This window comes from Arvicanthis niloticus, chromosome X, assembly GCF_011762505.2.
Source record: "Arvicanthis niloticus isolate mArvNil1 chromosome X, mArvNil1.pat.X, whole genome shotgun sequence".
In the NCBI taxonomy this organism is placed as follows: Eukaryota; Metazoa; Chordata; class Mammalia; order Rodentia; family Muridae; genus Arvicanthis; species Arvicanthis niloticus.
This window is the reverse complement of record NC_047679.1, coordinates 63,899,088-63,920,159: the sequence shown is the minus strand read 5'-3', so window position 1 is coordinate 63,920,159 and position 21,072 is coordinate 63,899,088. Positions and strand designations below refer to the sequence as shown.

The following is a 21,072-nucleotide window of genomic DNA, read 5'->3' as shown; positions in this document are numbered from 1 at the left end:
CTAAATCTTATCAAAAGATTATTAGACAATTCTAAAATTTAAAATATCAGCTGAAACTAAGAGTTCCTTCTCTAATAACTTTTAAATAATTGTTCTCTCCATTTTCATTGTTTATCTCTTAAAGCTTAACTTTAACTAACTGATTTCCTTTCCATTTTCTATTTTATCTTTAACACTGGCTATTGTATATGAGAAGCTAGGAGGATAAATTGAGGCTCATACTGATGCTATCTTCCTCTGGAGAGAATTTAATTCTGGTTTTATTCATTAATACAGAAGCAGATAAGCTTAATACAATGAATGATAGCAATAATTAAATGCTAAACTTTGATTTTTGGTATCAGTTAGTTCTTTTATGATTTAGCTAGCATGTAGACCATTACTGCTCCAATCTAGAAGCTTGGCTAACCAATAAAATCCATTTTTCATTTAGTTATATAAGACTAAATAAAACCCTGGTCAAACTGGAGGTTCTCATTTACTTGGCCTTGTATTTGGAATGGATAATCTCATAAGATAAAAGGAGTATCAAATATGGGTTCTATCCCTCTAAGTTTCCCTTATCTATGACATTTCAGACTATAAAGTCTACCCTGCTTTAACATAGTTCTAATGTCAACAAACAAGGATTTCCCTCTAGAAGTTCTAGTTTTTCTTGTTGGGTTCAATTTCTAGCAACTGCATCATGTAACTGCACAACAACCTACAACCCTAGCTCCAACTGGATCTGATAATTCTGGCCTCTGTGAGTACTGGGGTGTGTGTGTGTGTGTGTGTGTGTGTGTGTGTGTGTACAAATGTATACATGATTAAAAATAAGTATTTTTAAAATAGAGAAATTAGTTGTCCCTTAGTTAGTCGCATATTTAATGATCTTTTCTTTACTCTCATCTGAAGAAGAAACTTCACCTTGGCAAAAAAGTTTATAAGAAGGATAAGGAGATATGTGTAAAATATATTTAAGAGTTGTATCATAGAACGAAATTTGCCAAAATTAACTATAATGTAAGTATGAGCTACAATTATTGAAAATTCTCATGTGTAACAAACCTTTTAACTAATTTATAAGAAACAAATAAAATACATATGGGAAAAATACCAGTGTTGATGAAGCTTTCTAGCACATTCAACACCCCCAAACACAAACAGGCTCTCACCAAGTTATTGAAGTTGGCTTTGAACTCCTGAGCTCAAGGGTTCCTCGTGTCTTAGTAGAATAAATAGCTGGATCCATAGAATAGATCACCATGTTGACATCACAAACAAACATTTTTATAGCACTGAATATGTATGAACATTATCCTAACAGTCTTAATATAAAATAATGTCAAAAACAACTTGGCCTTGGGAGGTTTAAAATCCAATTAATATATCATATAAACTTTATAATTGGACTATTTTATTTGATATCTTATTATTTTATTAAACCTTGAATGAAATAACCATCTTAGTTATTTTTATTTTATGAATCCTAGAATTGTTACATATAAGGTTCAAATTATTATGAAATTGAAATAACCTAACCATAGTATAACAATTCATTGTCCATCTTCTATAAATTAATTTTTTAAATTAATTCATTCATTTTTGCTTCCTTTTCATCTTTATTCAATACTGGTCCTAATGTATGTGAATTAGTGGCTAATAGAATTATAAAAAGAGAATTTGATTTGTTTGATAGACTACTGGAGAGATGGATGAATGAATAAACGTTTATACAAATGAATGAATACATGAATGAATAAATGAATGATTCAAATATTCCTTAAAAGAGAGACCATATTTGAATAACTAGAGTAGCTATGATGATAAATTTTAGGTGGAACAGGTATTATGATAAAAATCTTAGCACTGAGTGAAATAAACATGAAACATTTAAGGAGAAATGAGTAAAACATTATAATGTAAGGGGCATGCATATACATATACTTGAACAGAAATTATTTATAACAAATTGTGTTTAAATTATTGTAAAAAGGAGAAAGGTTGAGTTGGTTATCTTTTAATATTTTACTTCTCTAAATGTACAAATGATCAATTGTGTAAAAAATAAAAGGAGGAAAGGGTCAAATATAAACTAACTATATTATGCATAAGTAGATGAATCTTGAAAATTAAAGATTTTATCTCATATTCATTTTTGAACAAAAATGAATAATTATTTAATATAATATAAGATATAATAGCGAAATATATATTATACGGAGAGAGATATTTTAAGATTGAATGATACTTAATGCTAGATTATCAGGTTTCTATGATTCTTACAAGATAATAATGACCTTTTGAAGAATTCAAGTAAGTTCAATCATTATTTAGAACAATCCAACACTGAGGGTAAATTCTGATATAATGGAAAAGGGATTTGAGGTCTCAACTCAATGTGATTACTAAATATTCTATCTAATTATAACAAAATATAGGCGTGTATCTCATGAGGAGTGGTTAAAAAAGACAATTTTTACAGGTGTTAGTGAAGTACTTGGTATGGCAAGTAAATGCACAGGAATATGAATGGAGAACAGCACAACAAAACTATGTCTTACCTGTTCAGAGAAATGTTTCAGTAATGTAATATGGTTAATGAGATGATTTTTCAGACTGGAAAATTCTGACATGCAATCAAATGGTGGCCTGCCAGGAAGGGTGATAAAGAGATTCAATCAATCTGAGTTTCGTTGAATACAGCATCTTTATTCCTCAGGAAATTGAAAGTTATAATTTAAAATATAGAGTTTTAGATTAAAAGGTAAAAATAGCTAAATTCTAAAACATCACAATATTATATGAAGCATCTTAAGAAATTTAAGTAGATACAAATAAATGGGATATTGCTATGACCCCAAAAGGGGAAAAGATGGTACAAATAAGGTGTTATAATTGTTCCTGTGTTCAAATTATTGAAATAAAGGTTAAAGGTTGAGTGGGTTATCTTTTAATATTTGATTTCTCTTAACTTACCATACAAATGATTGACAATATAATAAAAAAGGAAAAAGGAAATGGTCAAGAAAAAATAACTATATTATCCAGAAGTAGCTGAACTTTGAAAATAAAAATGACTGCATTAGGTATTCATTTTTGAATATGAATAAAAAGAATTTAAGTTAATTAAGATATCACAGCTTAATGAAAAGGTTGGTTCTTCTTATTTATATCTAACATAGCTTTTAACCTTCTACTATTGGGAGGCCTCCATGAGATGACCAAAATAAAGAAAAAATACTGTTCGTTTGGGGGTGGATATTCTCTACTTCATCTGAATAATAGGTATAATAAGGTGAGGTGTAATTCAGTGGTAGATTGTTTTTCTTTGCACATGTAAGATCACATATTCAAAAGTCCTTCAATAAATGTCTTTCAAAATGGACAATTTTAGGTTGTCTTTGTAGTACAAAACACAAAGCATTATAGTGCTAAATTTATGTATCTTCTAACTAGTGAACTTAAGTGTTATCTTTATAAATAAACAAGAAAAAAGTATAATCCTTTCTAAATTTTCTAAATATTTAGGAGATTATAATGACTGGTGTTTGAACAAATGCCATTTTTGAGACCTATTTTTAAAGACTATAGCATGGGCAAAGACTCAAGTTACCTCTTTACTTAAAAGCTGTAATAGAGTTTATTTAAAAGCCTTAACTACAACTATAATTGAGCTTATAAAATTATGTGGTAAAAGTTACTTTGTGAGGATCTATAGGATCCATCAACTGTAACTCTGTTCAGGATATGATAAATATGGTCAAAATTCTTGAACAATTTTATCTCATTTATTTTTAGAGCCAAAACTTTTGAACAAGTGGAAACAACTCTGTAATTCTTTTGTACATCTTAATTTTCACCGTGAGTGGTCCTCAATTACTATGTTGCCTCAAAATTAATTTTTATAATTTTTTCCTACATCAATTCAGTGAAACTACTCACATTTTAAATGTAAAATAGAAACATAATGACATAAGTGTCACCAAAAGAGTCTACAGTTTCCAATAATATCACAATTAACACTGCTTTTAAGAGCTCAAAACTTCTACAATAAACTTTAAAATATATCTTGTTACTAATAATGCACTGTTAAAATGATGCACTATCTTATAGGCTTATGATGCTTACAGAATCAATATTTCATACATTGTTGGTCATTTGAAATTATTCAAATAATTTATTATTAAAAGTTATGCATTTCAAAAGAAGGATAAGAAACTATTCGTGGGAAAAAGTCAGAGAACCAGATTTTATTCCTTGGTTCATAATTATGTCATAATTTAAACTCCTGAATTAAATTCAGTTCTCAAAATAGTTTTGTCTCTATTATCAAAATAATTAATGAGTTGTAAATCCTTGTTAAAGTTGAAATAATTATCAGGTCTGATTTATTGAACTGGTTTTAAAACGCTGAGCCAGGTCAAAAGTAGCATGGATCACATTTTAAAAAGATAATAATGAAAAACTACTTTTTAATTACATAATCGATGTTTTGTTTTAGAATCATTGACAGGAACAACAATTTATAATAAATCACAGCAATTATTTCCACTTAATCATTCAACATGAATATCTCTTATTTCATCATTACTAATAATTTATACAGAGTCAAGATTCAAAGGTGGTATAAAACTTTAATATTTTCAGTTAGAATAAAGATAACACTAAGATGATTTCTTACATTTTGAAAATATTGCTTGGTAGATGAGGCCATTTTGTAAAAATCATTTTTTTTTTCTGTAAAATACTGGTAAGAGTCAGACAAGACCCTTTTAATATTACTGATTTCATTGATGAAAGTAAGGAAGCCCTTAAAATTGGAAATTCACTAAAAAAAGTAAAAAATGTGACTTTATACCGATTCTATAATGTGAACTCTGTAGTAAGACTACTTCGACAAAATGGTCAAACTGAATGTAGTGAATTATCAAAGGTAAATGAGCACATTATATGCATTTGGGAGGGCTTTTGCTATTACTCCATATTACAGCTAACTTTATGGTTAATAAAATTTTCTAAAATTTTCTCCTTAAGTGCAGCTTATGACAGAATATTTGTCTTTTGAGTATGCTTCTGGAATTTGCTTTCTTTCAGCTGTTTTGTAAATAGTTGCTCAAATGTAAAAAGATAAAAGAAACTGCTGAATTTGTCAAATTTCCCATGACATTATTTAAAATTTCTTTGAACTACTATGAAAATTTTGTCTTTATTCTTTATTGATGTGAATAAGTTTGTCAATCAAATATTAGTTACAAAAGAGAAACAACTCAGCAAGAGAACATATATTATAAAGTTGTAGAAAAGTAGTTCTTTCTGGTTTAGCTCATTGTTAAACAAAACAAAGGATCCTTTTCTATCTCTCTCCCTTCTTTATCTTATCCGAAAAATATAATACTTAGTGGAAGCAAACGTCTTAGGAATCTGTGAGATGAATTTTCTATAATAGAACAGATAATTGATTATAGTTTTTGGTAAAAATGTATAGAAATCTATACACTAATATTTTAACTACAAGTTACTACCTAAACAAAATTATAAATCATTATTATTATTTAACTGGCCCTTTCTTATTAACACAGGATTTTATAAACAGGACTAACTCATATTAATTAAAAGTTCATAATTTAATTAATACAAAAAAAGAATATTTTGGTGCAAAAAGGCCAGACATTATCCTTTACAATTTTGGTGTAACATCTAAGAGACTGCTTTTTTGAAAGTGTGAGTGTAATTTAATCTCTAAAGAGAACTCAAAGAGAAACCTCTTTAAAAAATAGTACTTTGTTGAATAAATTTTAAAAGTCAGATGCTAAAATATTGATTTAAAGGGAATCATGTAACTATTTTGTACATCTTACAGAGATAATAATGGCATAAGTAAAATGTATACAAATATCTTTGAAAGGAAACATGGAAATAGTATCCATTTCACACCTAGGATTTATGAGAAGAAATGAAGGGGAAAATACAACTTGTGTTATGGCTTTAAACATCAGGTATTAGGAATTACCTTTCCAGAATGTTTAATATCATGCTGACAATATTAACCAGTTCAAGGGTAGCTGTAAGAATGCTATGAGGTGGCTGCTCAATAGTACCATGTAGACTACGTGCCAATCTTCTTTCCGAAATTGTGACAAGAACACAGTCAATAGCATTCTCAAGTTGTTCACTTTCTTTTCCAAATCTGGTAGGCATCTTTTTGATATTCTGAAATTAAAGTGGGAATTTGGGCACAAGAAATGAAGCAGAACTTTTCTAGCATATAAGAAAAATGGAATAGGTCCAATATCAATATCATTTTAGCCAAAATAACATATGAAGGAGGCAAATTACCATCAAGCACCTTTCATTCTTTAGACATTTTTCTAGTAACAGTCATATAATCCATGGCAGATATCACTAGAGTGAATATAATAATGCTCAGCCATTGGAATAATGATGTAGTTTTAGAATGTGAAAAATTATTTAAATATAATTAATACTTACTAATTCTTCTACTGAATTCATTAAAATGAATTCAAAAAATGAATCCAATTCATTTTTTTGATAATATATAATTTGTTAAGGGGATAGGGCATACAACAATATGTTATACTTTATATCGATTTGGGAAAGATCCAAGATACAGAAAAAGGCATACTTAAGTTCCATTAATGTTAAAGCATTAGAAATTCTGTGTAGAACATTATGAGAACTGATAATTTAAACATACACAGACTAAAAGATTCTTAATTGGGTTTTGGTACTTAAATGCATCACATAAATGTGATTTGAAGTAGCATGAATACACACACTGTTATCTAAAGCCTCATCAAATAGCTATCAGAAACAATCACAGAATTAAAATAATGGATCCATGTGGCCTCCACTTTAGGAAACAACTCAATTTCTATAGATAATGTCCAAGTAATAAAAAGCACATTAATAAATATGCTGACTGGATCTGTTTTGAAATAATTTCTCTTTTAGTCTTTCAAAGTCTAAGGATCAGACATCTTTTATTTTTAAGAAACATGTTTATGAGGTATTTAGTCCTGTATCCAATATCAATTAAATGCAATTCATATTTTCAGGACTGGTAGGAAACCAAATAATCAGGCACAAATCTCTTCAGTTGTAGCTTCTGACAAACATATCACCCATCATGTTACACATTCAAATTTTCACTTTAGCAATCCAATTTAATATACATTAACCTTTAAAATACTCTTATACATCTTAGATATTTAAGCAGTATCTATCTCATACAACTGAGTTTCCTTTATATGAGCAGATTTAATTTTTCAGGTAAATGGATAGAACTAGAAAATATCGTCCTGAATGAGGCAACCCAGATACAAAAGTATATTTATGGTGCGTACTCATTGATAGGTGGATATTAGCCATAAAGAACAGAACACACATGTTATACTCCACAGACCAAAAAAAAAAAAAAAAAAATTAAACAAGAAAGAAGGCCCAAGCAAGGCTGTTGAATAAAACTTAGAAGGGGGAACAAAATCGTCATGTGAGGCAGAGGGAGGATGGAAAGTAGGTGGGAGAGAGGAGGGCAAGGGGAGTAGGGGGCAGGTGTTGGGAAAGACAGAAGAGAAACCCAGAGGGCAAGGAGAATGGATGGAAATCTACAACAACATCCTGACATAGAGGGTGGGAGAGATCTTTAGGAAGTCACAGAGACCTGAAATTGGGGAGGCTCCCAGGAGCCAATGAGTGTGATCTTAGACTATATGCTTAACAGTGGGGACATGGAACCTGAAGTGGCCACCTATTGTAGCCCAGCAGGAACCCCAGTGGAAGGATGGGGACATTGAGCCATTCAAAACACATTTGACCTAAAATTTATCCTGTCTAAAAAGAAATGCAGGGACAAAGATGGAGCAGAGACTAAAGAAAATGGCCAACTAATAACTGGCCCAACTTGGAAGCCATCCATGGGCAATCACCAATTCCTGACACAATTAGTCATAATGTGTTATGTTTGCAGACAGGAGCCTAGCATGGCTGTCCTCTGAGAGGCTCTATCCAGCAGCTTACTGAAACAGATGCAGATAGCTACAGCCAAACATTAGGCAGAGGTCAGGGACTCGTATGGAAGAACTGGGAGCAGGATTGAAGGCCCTGAAGGGGATAGAAACCCTATAGAAATAGCAACAGAGTCAACTAACCTGGACCCTTGGTGGTCTCAGAAAATAAGCCATGAACCAAAGAACACTCACAGGATGGATAGAGACCCCCAGCATATAATCAGCAGATGTGAAGCTCAGTATCCATGTGGGATGACTGACAACTAGAATGGAGGCTCTCCCTAAAGCAGTAGCCTGACTGAGTTACCTGTTCTCCAAGAGGGCTGCCTTACCTGGCCTCAGTGGGAAGAAGTCACAAGTCTTAGACACAAATCTACCAAATGTTTCATAAATCAACACAGATAAACTATATTCTAAATGATTATGTTTATACTCATAGCCTAATGCTGTTCTCAGCCTTAGTCAGAGAAGCTTCTCATTTCAGTGGGTAAAATATTGAAACCCAGAACTGGTCAAAATGCTAAAAAATGAAAATAAATGACTGTTGGGTGTTCAGCTGTAGACAAGTCACCATTCGAATTTCACATGGAAATATATTTTCTCCTCCCTTCAGGTTTCCTGTTTCTGCCTTCTTTTTACTTTTGTCTTATCTATTTTTGCTTTTGATCTAATACAAATACCTAGCCCTATGTTTCTTAGTTCCCTTCAATTCCTACACTTAATGACTATTATCTTAATAAACATGATTTAATCTGTATTGCTCTATTCCCCTAAAGGTACTGAAGTTCAAAGGGCATGCTTTAGAGTTACTATATTTTCATACACAGCTTAAATATCAGTTGTGAATATGTTTGAAGCTAGTATTCTTCTATTGGAGTTGTGTTAAAAAGGAAGACAAATGGTAAGAGCATTATGACTAAGAGTTTAGATACTGAACTACAGTCTAGTAGAGAACAAGGTTACCTTAAACCTATGATACTGTAATCCCACAGAATTTTTTAAAGAGTTCAATTTAAGTAATATGGGTCTCTAAAGTGTTAAAACAGAAAAATCCAGCTAATAATCTAGTCCAAGATGTACACAACCCAATGAAGAAACATGAAAGTCAGGACAACATGATACCTCCATAGATTATCAATTCCACAAAAATGAATGGCAAGATAGTGCTTAGATCAAAGAAACCATTTATAATTCAAAAGAATGATTATTATAGGAACATGAACAAATTCCTGAATGGAATCAAGTACAATATAATTAGTTGAATAAAATACCTTTATTGATATAAAGGTATAAAGAAGGAATTAAATAAGAAAAACAGTGAAAACTCAGTTTGAAATTTTATAAAAGAAAATTTTAGTAAGTAAAATGAAAAACTGCATGGAAATGCTCCTTAAGGGAATGCAAAAAGTAACAAGTAGAACACCAAGGCAAGAAGAAGAAGCTATATGAATTATAACATTGAGTCAATACAGATAAATTATAACACTGAGCCAATAATAAATATAAGAAAATAAGGAAGTAGAAAACTTTGAGATCCATGGAACATTGCCAAAATACCAAGTTGAAGAATTATAGTTAGTAAGTACAGATAATAAAAAGAGAAAGTCCCAGATGCCAGGGATCCAAGAGGTTCCCAGGACCCAACAATGATGACATTAACTGAAATACCCAAGAAAGGGGAGATAGAACCTGTAGAGGCCATATCCAGAGGTTAGGCACAGCCCCCAGTTGATAGATGGGACCACCCACCCACCTCAAAAATTTTACCTCAGAATTGTTCCTGTCTAAAGGAGATACAAGGATAAAGAGTGGAGCAGACACTGAAGAAAAGGCCATCCAGAGACTGCCCCACCTAGGGATCTATCCCATATGCACACACCAAATCCAGACACTATTGGTGATGCCAAGAAGTGCTTGCTGACAGGAGCCTGATATAGCTGTCTCCTGAGAGGACCTGTTAGAGCCTAACCAATACAGATGCAGATACAGCCTGGAGTGTGAGTAGGACTGAGCCTGGGGACCTCAATGGAGGAACTAAGGGAAGGACTGAAGGAACTGAAGGGGATTGCAGTCCCAAAGGAAGAACAATATCAGCTAACCACAAAGGTGAGGGAGAACCTGTAGAGACCATATCCAGAGGTTAGGCAGGGCTCCCCAGTTGAAGAATAGTGCCACCCACCATCTCCAAAATTTTAGCCCAGAATTGCTCCTGTCTAAAGTAAATACAGGGACAAAGAGTGGAGCAGAGTCTAAAGGAAAAGGTCATCCAGAGACTGCCACACCTAGGGATCCATCCCATATACAGACACCAAACCCAGACACTATTGTGGATGCCAAGAAGTGCTTGCTAAAAGGAGCCTGATATAGCTGTTTTCTGAGAGGCTCTGTCAGAGCTCTGACAAACACACCATTGGACTGAGCATGGGGTGCACAATGAAGGAGTTAGAAAAATGACTGAAGGAGTTGGAGGGGTTTCTAATCTCATAGAAAGAACAACAATATCAACCAACCAGAACCCCCTGAGCTCCCAGGGAGTAAAACACCAACCAAAGAGTACACATGGAGAGACCCATGACTCCAACTGCCTATGTAGCAGAGGATGGCCTCATCTGGCAGCAATAAGAGGGGAGGCCTTTGGTCCTATGAAGGCTCAATGCCCCAGCATAGGTGAATGCTAGGGTAGTGAGGTGGCAGTGGGTGGGTGGGTGAGCACCCTCATAGAACCAGGGGGAGAAGGGATATGTCGGGAACCTCACTAGCCCCACATTCGGGCGGCCAAAAATGTCGCGGCCCGGCCCGAGCAAAATGTTGAGGCCCGGGCTGCCCCGTGTTTGGGCGACCACTGTATTCCGGCTCAAGCTGCTGCTCCAGTCCGCGGGTCGGGGTTCAGCAAGAGAGAGAGTGAGGATAGACTCGAAGAATGGAGACCAGACAGAGTGCGTTTCAGTCCCGTTTATTCTTCAGTCTCTCTTCTTAGTCCAAGTCCCAAGTCTTGAGTTCCTAGTTCCTAGTTCCTACTGCCTCCAAATTCCAAGTTACTTCTTCCAAGTTCTCTCCCAAGTGCCTGCTTCTTTGTCTCCTCTGTCTTTTATATGTCTCACTTCTAAGCCATGCCTTTTGGTCACACCTTTAATCATGACCTTAGGTCTTGTCTCTAAATCTGATCTCTACACTTCTAAGTCACACTCTTAAGTTACACACCTTTAATCTCACATACCTTTAATCTCACACACCCAAGGTATCTAAACCAAGATTATCAGAGTGTGCTCAGCTGTTGTAGGCTATTGTAATCCAAGTCTCATGTCAGGGTATATGGCTCAAGATGGCTGCAAAGCTGATAGCCGCTTTCTGCTAATAGTCAGCCCCCAACAGGGATAGGGTAGGGAGTTTGCAGAGGGAAAACTGGGAAGGGGGTAACATTTGAAATGCAAATTAATAAAATAACCAAAAAAAATTTAAGAAAATCTAGGGTACAACAACAGAGATAAAAGAAAGCCTGCAAACTCATGGAAACTGAACAACTATATACTAAATCACTATTGAATCAAGGCAGAATAAAAGAAGGAAACTAAAGACTTCCCAGAATTCAATGAAAATGAATCTACAACATACAACATAAAATATGAGAGATCTCATAGTAGCAACTTAGCAGTACAGCTGAAAGTTGTAGAACACAAAGAAGCAAGCCCACACAAGAGGAGTAGATGGAAGGAAATAATCAAACATAGGGCTGAAATCAATAAAAAGGAAACAAGGAGTACAATACAAAGAATCAATGAAACAAAGAGTTGGGTCTTCGAATACAATCAACAAGATAGACCAAACCCTTACCTTAAACTAACTAAAAGATGGAGAGAAACTATCCAAATTAATAAAATCAGAAATGAAAATGGAGACATAACAACAGACACGAAAGAAATCCAAGGAATCATTAAGTCATAATTTAGAATACTATACTCCAGAAAATTGGAAAATCTAAATGTAAGACTTTCTTGAAAGATGTCAATTACCAAAGTTAAAATAAGATCAGACAAACAATTTAAATAGACCTACAACCCCTAAGGAAATATAGTCATTAAAATCTCCCAACCAAAGAAAGGCCAAGGCCAGATGATTTTAGTGCAGAATTCTACAAGACTTTCAAAGAACTAAGGCAATAACTCTTCAAATTATTTCACAAAATTGAAACAGACAAAAAACTGCTAAATTTACTTTTTGAAGCCACAGTCACCGTGATATGTAAACCACATAAGATTCAACAAAGAAAGAGATGTATGTACCAATTTCCCTCATGAACAATGGTACAAAAATACTCAATAAAATACTCACAAACCACATCCAAGAACACAACAAAATATCATATACAATAATCAAGTAGGCATCAACCATTAAGTAGAAATGGTTCAACATATGAAAATCCATCAATGTAATCCAACATGTAAACAAACTGAAAGACAAAAAAATTACATGGTCATCTCATTAGATACTGAAAATGCCTCTTAAAATTCTTACACTCCTTCATGATAAGTGTCTTGGAGAAATGAAGGACACAACAAAGATACCTAAACATAATCAAGAAAATTACAGCAAGCCAATAGCCAATATCAAATTAAATGAAAAGAAAACTCAAAGCAATTCCATTAAAATCAGAAACAAGATAAAGGCTGCCCACTCTCTCCATATCTATTCTATATAGTATCTTAAGTTCTAGCTAGGGCAATAAAACATGTAAAGGATATCAAGGAGATAGAAATTGGAAAGGTAAAATGTCAAAGTATTGCTATTACAGATGATATGATAGTTTATAGATCCAAGCCCCAAAAATTATAACAGGGAACTCCTACAGCTGATAAACACCTTTAGAGAACTGGCTGGATATAAGATGCACTAAAAAGAAAGTTAGTAGTCCTGCTTTATAAAAATGATAAATGTGCTGAGAAATAAAGAAAATAACACGCTTCACAATAGCCACAAATAATATAAAACATATTGTTATAATTTTAACCAAAACAAGGGAACAACCTATATGACAAAACTTCAAGTCTCTAAAGAAAGAAACAGAACAGAAGATGAAAAGATCTGTCATACTCATGGATCAGTATGATTAATATAGTAAAAACTGTCATCCTACCAGAAGCAATCTGCAGATTCTGTGCAGTGTGCACCAAATTATAACACAATTATTTACAGACATAGAAAGGGCTAAACAAACTTGTATAATAAAAGAACATTTGGAGGTATCACCATCCCTGATTTTAATCATACTACAGAGTTTTAGTAATAAAAACTGCATGGTAATGGCATAAAAACAGACAGTCTGATCAATGGAATAGAATCAAAGTCCAAGATGTGATTTCACTTACCTATAAACACCTGATTTTTGATAAAGAATCCACCAATACACAATGAATAAAAGAATCTTGAATAAATGTTGCTGGTAAAACTGGATGTCAACATATAGAAGAAAAGAAACAGAACCATATCACCCTGCATAAAACTCAAATCCAAGTGGATCAAAGACCTCAACATAAAACCAGAAAAAACTGAATCTAATAGAAGAGAAAGTGGGAAATAGCCTTGAACACATCGAGGCACAGGTGATAACTTCCTGAGCCTGAACATCAATAGTTCAGGCACTAAGAATAGCAATCAATAAATGAGTTCTAATGAAATTGAAAAGCTCCTATAAGTCAAAAAGACACTGTCAACAGGATAAAATGGCAGACTAGAGAATGGGAAAATATTTTTACCAATTCTTCATCTGAGAAAGGGCTGATATCCAAACTATATAAAGAACTCAAGGAACTAGACATCAAAAAACCAAATATTCCAATTAAAATGGGGTACAGCTCTAAACAGAGAATATTCACCAAAGGAATATCAAATGTCTGAGAAACACTTAAATGTCCAACATCCTTAGCCATCATGGAAATTCAAACCAAAACTACTTTGAGAGTCCATCTTTTACCTGTCAGTAAGGCTAAGATCAAAAATAAAAGTGACAGTTCATGCTGGCATAAAGAGAATGTAGAACAAGGGGAACACTCCTCTATTGCTGGTTGAAATGCAAACTTCTACAGCCACTATGGAAAACACGGCAGTTTCACAGAAAACGTGGAACTAATCTATCTCAAGACCCAGCTATACCATTCCTGAGAATATATCCAAAGGACACTCCACCATACCACAAGGGCACTTGTTCAATTATGTTCATTGCACCTTTATTCATAATATCCAGAAACTGTAAGCAACCTAGATGTCCCTCAAAGAACAGATAAAAAATGTGGTACATTTACCCAATGGAGTATTTATTACTCAGCTGCTACAAACAATATAAAGAAATTCGAAAGCAAATGGGTAAATATAGAAAATACCACTTTGATTGAAGTAACCCAGAACCAGAAAGGCAAACATGGTATGTGTGGACATTATCTTTTAAGTAAATGATAATCCTGCTAGAATCCAAAAACAGAGAGAGGCTAATTAACAAGGAAGGCTCAAGAAGAGACATGTGGATCTCTCTGGGAAGGAGATATAGTAAATTTTATGGGTAGACTGGGGTTAGGTGGTAACAGTAAGGATCATGTGGTGGTGTGAGAGAGAAAGAGAGAGAGAAATAATACTGGGAGACCATGAATTGAGGAGCACATGGGAGGCGATGTAGAAACTTAGTACACTGGAAACTCCTTGGAACCCACAAGAGTGGACTCAGCAAAGTCTCCTAGCACTGGAGAATATAAAGTCTGAACTGGATATATTCTATAACCAGAAAGGTTCCTAGCAGTGGGATTGTGCCATCAACCTAGCCACAAAACCTGCAACCTACAATCTCCTCTGCCTGCAATATATGCTGGGGTAATAGTGTTGTGGAACTCATGGGAGTGACCAACCAATGACTGCTCTAACTATTCTAACTCCACAAGAGGGATCCCATATTCCATGCCTCACACTGCCTGGATTGCCAAAAAACAGAGACAGGACATCTCAGGTCTCTGGATAGAAACAAACACAACTAAAAAAAAAGTCAATGAAATGATTCCTAATGATATTCTGATATACTCATAGACTGGTGCCTAGCCCAACTGTCATCAGCAGCTGATTTGAACAGATGCAGAGACACACATCTTGAACCAGTGGAACCCCATTAGAAGAGGAGAAAAATGAACTCTAGGAGCCAGAGGGTTCAATGGCACCACAGAACATGGCCCACAGACTCAACCAAGCAGAGCTCATAGGGGCTCAGAGAAACTGAAGAGACAAACATAGACCATGAGCTGTCCTCCACATAGACATTCTATTTAGTGTTCTTATGGAACACCCAACAGAAAAAAAATGCTTCAAAGAACATTCAAAAACTGAAAAAGTCTCAGGAGAGACTAAAAAATAGGAGAAATGCAAGCTATTCTTGCCTTTGAAGATAAAGGATGTTATGACACAAATAATGTGTGCATCCTTCAGTATCTGGGAATGGTTTCAACTGACAACCAACAAGGAAAAAGTACTTTAATCTCTGTAATCCCAAGGAATTTGATTCTCCCAACAATATAAAAAAACAAGGCAATAATTATCTCAAAGTACTTTGAGATTATCCTAAGAGTCGTACTGAATATCTGCATTAGAGTTCTAAGTAATAAATTAATATTGTAAGCAACCATTTTTTTACTAAACAATAATAAATAATATACTTGGAGATAATTGTTTCAGGGCTACTACTGAGATAGATTCTTTGCCATCATATCCATATACCAATCCCCCTCTATCCTACACTTTACATTTCTTCTTCATTTGTTAATTTGGTTGATATTTCTAACTTCCATAATATTTGGAGGTTCATTTATTTTATAAGAAATAGAAGTTTCCCAGGGAGAAATGCTAATAAATGTCACAAATAACAAACATTAAACATAAAATCCAACACACAGATCTTTGCCTCCAGGCAGAAACATTGGCAGCATAATTGTTATAATTGTTTCTTTTCTATCCTGATTTACTTGTGTATGACTAATGTCGTTTAACACCTTAAAATACTTAGTAACATCCAGTACTGGTTAAAGAGTCTTATTTAATCAATGAAACTAATAACTCCCTAGCAACTGCTAAAGTAGACTTTTATTGGCTAGCTAGAGGCAAACTGTGAAATTGTAACTTATACAACCAATTTCTTAAATTATTAAAAAATAAACAAACTCAAGGTCTAAGAAAATAGTTCAGTCAGCACAATACTTACCTTGCAAACACAGGGGCTTGAATTCTAGCCTCAGAGTACATATAAAAATAAAATATGGGTGTGTGGCATAATCTTAAAATTCAAGACCCAAAGAAGCAGAGACAGGTGGTTCTCTGTGGCATAAACTACAGGCCTGTGAGAGACCTTGTCCCAAACAAAATGGGGATGGCACTTGAGGAATGACACCTGAGGTTCTTCTCTGGCATCCTCATGCATATACCAAACATGTGCCATCCATCTGTGTATACAAGAACCTACATAACACATGCAAACACATATACATGCACACACACACACACACACAATAAATGTAATTAAATAGAGCATACAAAAATAAAGGTAATATTATTATCAAAACTAATCACTTTTTTATTGTTTTTAGCTGTTGTTTGTTGTTTTAAGATAATTTCCAGAAGAGAGGAGGGGACATCAGTCCACCATAAAACCTTCAACCCAAAATGTGTTTTCCCTACAAGATATCCAGGGATAAAAATGGAGCAGAGATTCTTGGAACAACCAACCAATGACTGCACCAACTTGAAACCCATTCCATGTGAGAGAGCTAAACAGCTGACACTATTAGTGATACTCTGCTATACTTGCAGACAGAAACCTAACATATCTGTCTCCTGACAGTCTACATCCAGAAACAGATGAAGGCAGATGCAGAGACCCACAGCCAAGCATCAGGCAGAAATTGAGGAATCTTGTGTATGAGTGGGGGACAGAAGTAAGCAAGTTGGGGGGGGTCAAAAATACCACAAGAAGACCCACAGAGTCAACTAACCCGGGATCATAGAGGCTCACAGAGACTTGGTAACCAAACAGGGAGCATATAGGGACTGGACCTAGGTCCCCGACACATTTGTGCAGCTTAGTATTCATGTGGGTCCTCTAACAAGTAGAATGGGGGCTGTCTTCATCTCCGTTCCCTACACTGGATCCCCTTGCTCTCCCTATTTCGACTGTTTGGATGGGCCTCAATTGAAGAGGATGTGCTTAGACCTACTGGGACTAGACATTCCAGGTTGAGGTGGCACACAAAGGAAGGAAAAAGGGGAGAGGGCAATGGGGATATGGGACTGGGAAGAGAGGAGGGATAGAGGCAGTGAAGTGGATGTAAAGTGAAATAAAAATAAAATTTAAAATAAAAATAAAATAAAATTCAAACAAAATAGATAAAAAGAATCAAACATAGAAACAACAAAAATATATTTTCATCTATTATACTAATATGATGGTATGTTTTTCTATATTCCTTTCTGAGTCTATCATGTAGGTAGCTTTAATTCACCCATAAAAGTATTTATATAGAATTAAGAAGTGTGACAAATTAAATCTTTATTGTTTTGTTAGTTGTTCAGATTTATGAATATGACCAATATGACAGATTTAACTTCAAAATAATAACATTTCTATTATTAATACCAAAAAGTGAAGCATTATTTTGAATTGTAAAAAATTGATTAAAAATTTGATTTACATTATTAGTGACTGAGTAAATTTTCATCTCACCTATTTATGACTTCATATTTTTTGCTCATTAATTAGATCAAAAGCTCACAAAAACTCACAATAACATTACAGTCATTAACTATAAGTAAAGTTGGCTTCATTAGATCAAAATCAATGGAAATATCGCAACAGCATTAGTTTGCTATATGGATTTCCTGTAAATAATAACTATATATTTCATTATTATTTGCAAAATTATGCTATACTCCTATTAGTGATGGGAGCATGTACAATATTTGCCAGTTTTCTACACATACATGCATACATGAATATGCATACATATACACAAACATTATGCATGCTTTTTCCAGGTGTGTAATTCTTACACTGTAACCAATACAACACTGATTATATATTCATTTATTTTTAATAAATGTATGTATGGGTATGTTTGTGCACGTGGTGTGTATGTGTGTGTCTTTGAGCACTTACCTATATAGGTATGTGTAAATGACAAAAATTGATGTCACTTCATTTTTTTTTTCTGAACTAGGGACTCTTACTCAATCTGGAGCTAAACATTTTGACTACACTGACTGGCTGGCGAGTGAATTTCTGAGCCATCCTCCCAGTCCTTCACTCATGTTTTATTATTCATAATATAACAAAAATAAACAAAAGTGTTTCTGTCATTTAAAAAAATGCTTAACCATTTACTTGTCGCAAAATTAACAAGACTGCTTTAATTTCTTTTCCATAAAGTGTGAAAATAACCAAAACATGAAAAAAATGATCTACATAATTTATAGAGAAGACAAACATTTTTTTTTAGTCTTTTGACTAAAGAGTTGAAAAATTAGAACACTATATTAAAAGTTAAAAGTAGACTTCTCGGCTGGATGCTCCAGTGTGGGGGAATTCAAGGGCAGGGAGGTGGGAGTGAGTGGGTGGGTGAGGGCACATCCTCATAGAAGCAGGAAGAAGAGGGATGTGATAGGGGGGTTTCTGGGTAGAGGGGAAATGGGAAAAGGGGATAACATCTGAAATGTAAATAAAATAGCCAATTTAAAAATTAATCTAAAAAATCCAATAAAAGAAAAAAAACAAAAAACAAACAAACAAAAAATAGTACACTTCTCCACAACTTCTATTCTTGGAGATACAAAGCATTACATACATCCACAAAGATTCTCCAACTAATCTTCCCTTGCATCTATACAGCTAAGGGTATAATACACAATATGGCAAACATAGGCATTTTTTAACCTCAGTTCCTTTGCTCAGGTTTTATTTCTTTTTACTCAGGATGGTCTTCCCTCATAAATTCCTTTTTGAAGGGTCTTATTCACATATTATTCTACAAACTAGATTTACCTTAATGACATCTTCTCTAGCAAAGTTTTTAAATTTTATTTGATGGTTTTACTTCATTTGGTATTTCAAAAAATATATAGGTATAAATATATAGAGATATAGAGATACGGATATAGATATATAGGTATATGTATACATATTTTGACCACTTCAGGGAAACTTTATTTTTTGATGAGAGAGCAACAGATCATAAGCAATCTCCAAAGTTTTAAGCCTGAAATTATGTGTGTGGCAACACACACACATACACTAATACATGAATAGTTTTAATTTATGTATTAGTATTTTACAATAATAAAGCTATAAATAAATATCAACTATTAATAGTTTGCTTTTATTTTTGCCATTGTAAGTTTTACTATGGCTTGCTTCATTTCCTCTTCATTCATACAATCTGATGTTCTCAGCAAACAGAAAAGGCATTGATGGCCTGAAGTGAAGTAAAATGAATGCAGAAAAAAATAAATGAAGAGCTAGCATTAAGAATAGGCACTAAAACCAGGAGGGGTCCTTAAAACCAGGAGGACAATCAGATTTATCTGCAAGAATTCTGAGAAAAAGACTGGCATGAAAAGGTTAAAACCAAGGAGAGAGTATGCTAGATCAGTGGATCTCAATACGGGGTCACGGCCTTTCACATTGGTCACATATCAGATATCCTGAAGATCAGATATTTACAATTCATAACAGTAGCAAAGTAACAGTTGTAAAGTAGCAATTAAAATAATTTTATAGTTGGAGTAACCTCAATGTAAGAAACTGTTTGAAAGGGTTGCAGCACTTGAAAAGTAGACAACCACTGCTGTAGATTATGTAGGGTGAATACCTTTATGTAACATTAACAAAAATGACAAAATAAGGAGTAAGAAGAGAAAGAAAACAAAGTAAAGAAGATCCTGGACTGATACCATACAGACCTTAAGAGAACACAAATGCCAGGCCAGACTACTATACACATCAAAACTCTCAAATACCATAGATGGAGAAACCAAGGTATTCCATGACAAAAGCACATTTACACAATATCTTCCCACAAATCCAGCACTTCAAAGGATAATTGATGGAAAAGTTCCAACACAAGGAGGGAAACTGCAACCTAGAAAAAACAAGAAAGTAATCTTCCAACAACCCCAAAAGAAGTTAGCTACACAAATATAATTCCACCTCCAATAACAAAAATAACAAGAAGCAATGATTATTTTTCCTTAATATCTCTTAATATCAATGGACTCAACTCTCCAATAAAAAGACATAGACTATAAGACTGGATACAAAAAAAGACCCAGAATTTTGCTGCATACAGGAAACACACCTCTGTGAAAAGACAGACACTACCTCAAAGTAAAAGGATGGAAAACAATCTTCCAAGCAAATGGTCCCAAGAAACAAGCTGGAGTAGCAATTCTAATATCAAATAAAATCAATTTTCATCCAAAAGTAATCAAAAAAGATAAGGAAGGATACTTCATACTCATCAAAGGAAAAATGTACCAAGATGAACTCTCAATTCTGAACATCTATGCCCCAAATGCAGGGACAACCACATACATAAAAGAAAATTTACTAAAGCTCAAGTCATACATTGCACCTCACAAAATAATAGTGGGGGATTTCAACACCCAATTCTCAGCAATGAACACATCATGGAAACAAAAACTAAAAAGAGACACAATGAAACTAACAGAAGTTATAAACCAAATGGATTTAACTGATATCTATAGAACATTTCACCCTAAAACAAAAGAATATACCTTTTTCTCAGCACCTCATGGTACCTTCTCCAAAATAGACCATAAAATTGGTCACAAAACCGGCCTCAACAGATACAAAAAGATTGAAATAATCCCTTGCACCCTATCAGATCAGCATGGACTAAGGCTGGTTTTTAATAATGACAAAAACAATGGAAATCCCACATACACGTGGAAACGTGTATGGTCAAGGAAGAAATAAAGAAAGAAATTAAAGACTTTTTAGAATTTAATGAAAGGAGGACACAACATA

The 21,072-nt window shown here is 34.0% G+C and overlaps 1 protein-coding gene across 1 annotated transcript in view; it reads right to left on the bottom strand.

The window, feature by feature from the left end:
* LOC117694996 (uncharacterized) overlaps nt 1-21,072 on the bottom strand; it is a 352,556-nt gene that overhangs the window by 254,273 nt on the left and 77,211 nt on the right. Inside the window, 2 exon segments of the mRNA XM_076918452.1 lie at nt 2,547-2,634; nt 5,996-6,195. Coding sequence (XP_076774567.1) covers nt 2,547-2,634; nt 5,996-6,195 — 288 coding nt within the window.